The 5,871-nt window shown below is 45.7% G+C and overlaps 1 protein-coding gene across 2 annotated transcripts; it reads right to left on the bottom strand.

Annotated features, from left to right (window-relative positions):
• Positions 1-298: 298 nt before the first annotated feature.
• RPL6 (ribosomal protein L6) lies at positions 299-5,494 on the bottom strand. 2 transcript variants are annotated; one of them, XM_059139872.1, is made up of 7 exons: positions 5,365-5,494; positions 4,246-4,482; positions 4,059-4,157; positions 2,824-2,967; positions 2,049-2,097; positions 1,280-1,464; positions 299-487 (listed from the first exon to the last, which is right to left on the bottom strand). In XM_059139872.1, exons 2-7 carry the CDS (start codon positions 4,480-4,482, stop codon positions 335-337), a joined length of 867 nt encoding a protein of 288 aa, XP_058995855.1. In that variant the 5' UTR covers positions 5,365-5,494; the 3' UTR covers positions 299-334. The 2 variants fall into 2 exon arrangements, with proteins under 2 accessions (XP_058995855.1, XP_058995856.1); XM_059139873.1 differs by lacking the exon at positions 5,365-5,494 and adding an exon at positions 5,189-5,212.
• Positions 5,495-5,871: the final 377 nt, after the last annotated feature.

Genomic DNA, 5,871 nt, shown 5'->3' with positions numbered 1-5,871 from the left:
ACTGCATCATCACCAAAGGAAGGAAAATCTGTGGCCTGAAGGGCAGTTTGTCCTCCTGCTCCAGTTCTGACCTGTTCCGTGGTACCCAGGGAAATGGTGCTATTTCATATGGTAGGTGCTGGGTGACAAGCCAGACACTAAGCTAAAATGCGGACACCAAGCCGAAGAGGTGGTTCCCCTGCAGCGGGTGCCACCCTCCCAAATGCCCCTCCTCTCAGCAGAGGCTAAGACCCTACAAGCTGGCCGAGTAAAGCCACATCTCCAGGTAGATATACATTTTAAAATAAACACAAAGGAATTGGATCAGTTATTTAATTAGCTTTTTGTAAGAAATTTAGAACACCAATTTGTGAGGGTAAACTCCATTTGTGAGAGAAAACACAGAGCGGAGGTAGCCCTGAAGCTGAGGAACAGCCTTGATTTTTGGAAGAATTTGTGAGTCCACAGCTTTCTGATCAACCTTGCGCTGCTCTGTAATCTCGTATTTCTAGGGGAGAGAAAGAAAAGAAGATTGTTTAAAAGTAGGGCATAAGTACCAGGCTCCATTTGACTCAGGAATCCTATCTCACAAGTACTAAATCCCAGGGATATTTAGAAAGCAATTTTGATCATCTTTTCCTTGGAGGACTATGAAGTAGTATAGTATAACCTTGTTTTTAACATAGCAAAAGCTGCAGCTCTTTTCCTTTTGTCTACTTTAATACACATCGAGGATAAACAAGGGTAGGGGCATCTCGGTGGCTCAGTCAGTAAAGCCTCTGACTCTTGACTTTGGTTCAGGTTATGATCACAGGGCTGTGAGATCAAGCCCCATGTGGGGCTGTGAGCTGGGCATGGAACCTGCTTAAGATTCTCTTTCCTACCCCCTCCCCAAAAAAGGATAAAAAAGTGTGAACCCCCAGCAGAACAGTAGCAGTTAGAGGAGTGCCTGGGTGGCTCAGTTGGTTAAGAGTCTGCCCCAGGCTCAAGTCATGATCCCGGGTTTCTGGGATGGGGCCTGCATCGGGCTTCCTGCTCAATGGAGAGCCTGCCTCTTCCTTTCCCTCTGCTGCTCCCCTGTCTGTGCTCTGTCAAATAAATAAAATCTTAAAAAATAGTCTAGGCAGAGCTCTCAACCACCATTAAGAATCACTGAAAGCAGCACCTTCTGGAATGATGTAATTCCCCAGATATTCCTCATTATTAACAACTTCTCTCGGTCAACTCCTTGTGAAAACTTTTTTCACTCCCACCTAGGGAAGTGGAGTTATCAGGGGCCAAGACAGAATGAGAAGCTTACCTCTTTCTCGGTGTCGAAGATCTCACCCTCCTGGTGTCTGGGCTTACGCAACTTCTTCTTCTTGAAATAAGCATCAGTGAGATGTTTGGGGATTTTCACGTTGCTGATATCAATTTTGGTAGAAGTAGCAATGACGAATTTCTGGTGTGTTCTACGCAGAGGAACTCGATTGAGGGACAGAGGTCCTAAAGAAAAAAAAATCAATATACCGAGGGAAAGAAAAAGCAAAGACTTAAGAACAGACTTTAAATTTAAAGAAATCTGGTGTACTGAATTTTCTACTCAGTTTGAAGAACTCTCAAACTGCCCTTTTTACAGTCAACACCTAGACTTTCTCAAGATCTCAGTATGTCCACGGTTTCTTCTTCAAATCTTAAGTCACCCAAGCTGGGAGACAGCATAGTTACTCACACATGCTGGCCAAAGCCACAGGTCCCAGACAAATTTAAACCAAGCACTGCTTTCCAGAGTGAACAGTTCGCTTTTTACCCGTTTGGCCACTGTACTCTGGTTCCAAGCGGCGGACCAATTACAAGTCTCACGCAGAACCATTCCCTGGGGTTAACAGCCACCCATTCTTCTAGTGGCAGTTACCTGGTGCTATGTTGCCACACAAAATTTAAACACCTGCTTCCTTAGAACTCAGGTGTATGCAAGACAATGAAATAGGGCACGTAATCTCAACACTGGAATTTCCATGTAGGTGGGAGCGAAAGTACATTTAAAAGTGCCAAATTTCAGAGAATATAAAATTCAAGGATCTTCTTACCAGTCACAAGTAGCAAGCCACTGCTCAGCTGCTTCAGGAAAACTACCCGCTGTAAATCAAACAGACACATCAGACATTTCTGTGTTAAAAACAGATTTCAAGGGATGCCTGGGTGGCTCAGTTGGTTAAGCGGCTGCCTTCGGCTCAGGTCATGATCCCAGCGTCCTGGGATTGAGTCCCGTATCGGGGCTCCTTGCTCCGCAGGGAACCTGCTTCTCCCTTTGCCTCTGCCTGCCTCTCGGCCTACTTATGATCTCTGACAAATAAATAAAATCTTAAAAAATCCCCAAATAAACAGATTTCTAAATTAATCAAATCTTATGCTTCTAAATTTGGTAAAGGAAACTTCTAAGTATGTATCCACTCAGCAACTCTAGAATCAAGCATACCAAACTGCTAACAGGGGCAACCCTTGGATATGAGCAATACTTCTGTGCGCTTGTTTTTAATGAGCAACGATTACCTTCTTTAACTCAGTAATTCTACCCCTGCAAAGCTATCCCAAGGAAATAACTGAAATATATAAATACTTTTGGGTACAGGGACATCTAAATCATCTGTAATACGTAACCCCAACACGCAGGAAATGGTAGTAATTTATTGTACTTTATGGACTAAACGTGTCATGCTAGTGCCTGGGCTCCTGGTATTGTCGCCTCCACCCCCCACTGCGAACCACAGCTACCGCAAGCAAATGCAGAAACTCTATGCAGAGTGTCAACACATGATTATCAAGCACCTCAAGCCCCTGAGCTGAAGCGTCCGCTCTGCTCACCTTGCCTCTGTGGCGCCCAGTGAGGATGATCAAAATGGTCCCAGGGGTGATGCTAGCTCGCAGTTTTCTCACATGCTGACTGAAAGGTTTTTTGCCGTGGCTCAACAGCTTTCGAGGCACGTCTTCAGTAGGATAATACCTAGGCTGTAAGGAATCCACAGGTCCAACTTAAACAAGTGAATCAGATTAATAGAGCTGGTTTTGACAGCGGAACGCTCGCTACACTCTTTCGCCCATTTTAAATGATTTACACCGCTGCATTTCATTTTCACTTCTCCCAAGTCATAGGAAATTTGGAAAAGGTAAGTGCTGCTTATCCTTCCCTATGCAAAACCCAAGAGGAAATCCATTTAACTAAAGGAGCAGAGTGTTCAGGCAAAGGCAGAAAAGCATCAAGCAAGTTACCTCTGTAGACTTGGGATTAAATGACAAGCTCTCATACACTGTCTTATCATCACACACTGTGGCACAGCAGTGACTCTCAAGCTTTCCTGTAGTCTCTGACCTTAACCTAAATTGTACTTCTCCAAAAACACATCTGACACACATTTTGGAGATTATGAAGGACGCATGGCTTGTTTTTCCATTGTATTCACATCCTCCACGTTAATGTGCATCACTCCCATGTTATGCACAAAGGGAAACAAAACCCCACAGTTCAGATCAGGACGATTTATTGTAAAATTCATTCATTTATTGTAAAAACAAGACCCTACACAGACTATTAAGCTTTCGACAAGTAACAAACAATAACCTCCTGCTTCGACCACAAACATTAGTACCTAACAGAAAACTAGCCCACAAAAACAGTAACAAGGAATCGAAGTAGTAATCCCCTCTGGAGCAGTTATTTCCAACTGTGATGACCTCAATACACCTGGGAATATTTTCATAATGGAAATTACAAAGCAAATGTTGAGAAAATGTCCTGTGCATGGTAGAGGAGCCAAGCAACAGTCCTCTGGTATGTAACTGTTCTACAGGCCCAGCAGCACCGAGAATTCGTGCCCCACATAATTCTCCCAACACCGTGAAGCAGACCTTTATTCCTGCTTTACCGGCGAGGAAAAGCAACTCTGCTTAAGATCAGACGACAAACGTTTAAGAGGCCTGGGGGTAAACCCAGAATCCTCCACTAGTCATTTTCTGGCCAACGCACACCTTTAAAACCTGAGAACACCAAAAACCCCTCACAGTTTTCAAGTCTCCCGTTTACAGGCTCTTCCAAATCTTACCATTTTGCGCAGTTTAACCACTCGGGTACCACCGTTCTTGTCACCACCAACTGGTTTTGTGACGGTAGCAAGAACCTTCTCCTTCTTTTTCTTTTCAACCTGTCACAGAAATGCGTCAAAGTCAGGCAGACAAAAATTTCTAAGGTGTAGACAAAAGTCGCGGTCAGTGACCCTCCTCACCCCTTACCCTGGATTTAGCAGCCGAATACTTCCTCTTGTACATGGCCTTTCTGGAATACATAGCCGATCGGGAGTACCTGCCAATTCCTCTGACTAGGACAGGGTTTCGGCTGCAGTGGGGCTTCCCCTTCTTCGGGGTTTTAGCCTTCTTGTTACCCTTCTTAGCCTTGCCACCGCCATCAGTCTTCTTGGCTTCAGGTTTCTTCTCCTTAGTATCCGGCTTCTCCGCTTTTTCGCCCGCCATCTACCAGGACACACATGTAAAAAGAAAGGGACTTCTCCAGTTATCACATGACAAAGCAGGTCTACACAGCACACTGACAGGCTTCCGAGACGACGAACCCGCGAACCCTCACCCTCTCTTCCCAAGCAGCCATAACATCCTTTCACCCGTTCCCTGAAAAACCCCAAACCACACACACGTGCAATAACCCTCACAGTGGCTCTGAAGAGCTCTTACAACTGTTTGCTAAACATTTAGGGGCTAAAAGTCCCTGTTCCATTCGATCTTTATTCCTGTTTTGCGAATTAGGAATCTCACGAATCGCCACGGTTTATGGAGCAGCGACGCTGGACCCCGAAACCATTTGCTTCCAGAGCTTCTGCGCTTTTAGACTGCTGTCTCACTTAAGAAACCCGGTTTAGGAAGGAACACACCAGCCCAAACTCAGACCAGACTGAAAAGCGCAGAGCCAAGAGGCGACTTCCGGTCGCGGACGTGTTAAGAAGGAAAAGTTGCGTTTGGCCTCAGCCCCAAAGCTCAACGTGGCTCCGACGAGCTCAGAGGCGTTTTCTGGAACCCGAACCCGGGATTCCGGGGCACGCGCCATCATCCTGGTCCCTACCGCCCCACTACCCCACTACGGATCTCCAGAAGGGTCCTGTAACCCCAGCCCAGAAGAGTGGCAAGCAGCCGGGAGCTCCGGAGCCTCTTCGGTACCCCACCTCACCCACTTCGTGCCCCGCGCAAACCCAGGCGAGACAAATGAAGCGTCTAGGAGGGCGCTCAGTTGGCCCCGAGCATGTCCGACTCCTGCAGGTGTCCACTTGATACCCTCCTGATTCGGATGGCGAAGGATGGGGGATCCAGATATCGAGTCTTGCAAAGAGGCCCCGCCATTCTTACCTTGCAAGATGGGAAAGAGAACTAAGGTCCCGGCTTCCGGTCTATAAGGAATCACGGGAAGTGTTGAGTCTCACTTCCTTCCGGATACGAGGCATTATGGGAAATGTAGTTTTCTCTCCTTTGCCAGACGTACGAAGAGCAATTTCTTCTTTTAAGAGGCCATAGCCAAGAACATTTTGAACATATTTCACTTTATAGACCAATAAAATTCTCAAAATACTTTTGGAAGTCGACATAAATTACAATTTTTTATTTTGCTTTCTAAGGGCATTAGAAAGGACTGACAATTCACTGTAAAAGGGGAGATAGATGAAAGACCAAATTCAAAAAAAAAAAGCGAAATCTTTCCTTTGAAAGGCTAGTTGGGAACCTTTCATAGACGTTTCCTCTGCAATTGACCTAATACCTACATCCCCTTTTCAGACTATAGCCTATGCTCAATGGCCGAGAGTCAGAAAAGACAGAATTGGCTGGCTTAATTGGTAGATCATGTAACTCTTGATCCTG

This window comes from Mustela lutreola, chromosome 11 (genome assembly GCF_030435805.1).
Source record: "Mustela lutreola isolate mMusLut2 chromosome 11, mMusLut2.pri, whole genome shotgun sequence".
Classification (NCBI taxonomy): domain Eukaryota; kingdom Metazoa; phylum Chordata; class Mammalia; order Carnivora; family Mustelidae; genus Mustela; species Mustela lutreola.
The sequence above is the reverse complement of the archived record's forward strand: the minus strand, read 5'-3'. Positions and strand labels throughout refer to the sequence as shown.

Coding starts and splice junctions, on each gene's coding strand:
- RPL6 (XM_059139872.1), bottom strand. CDS start 4,482: ATGGCGGGCGAAAAAGCGGAGAAGCCGGATACTAAGGAGAAGAAACCT. Junction 2,098..2,823: donor CTGGGCGCCACAGAGGCAAG/GTGAGCAGAGCG, acceptor TTTGATTTACAG/CGGGTAGTTTTCCTGAAGCA. Junction 488..1,279: donor TCTTCGACACCGAGAAAGAG/GTAAGCTTCTCA, acceptor TCTCTCCCCTAG/AAATACGAGATTACAGAGCA.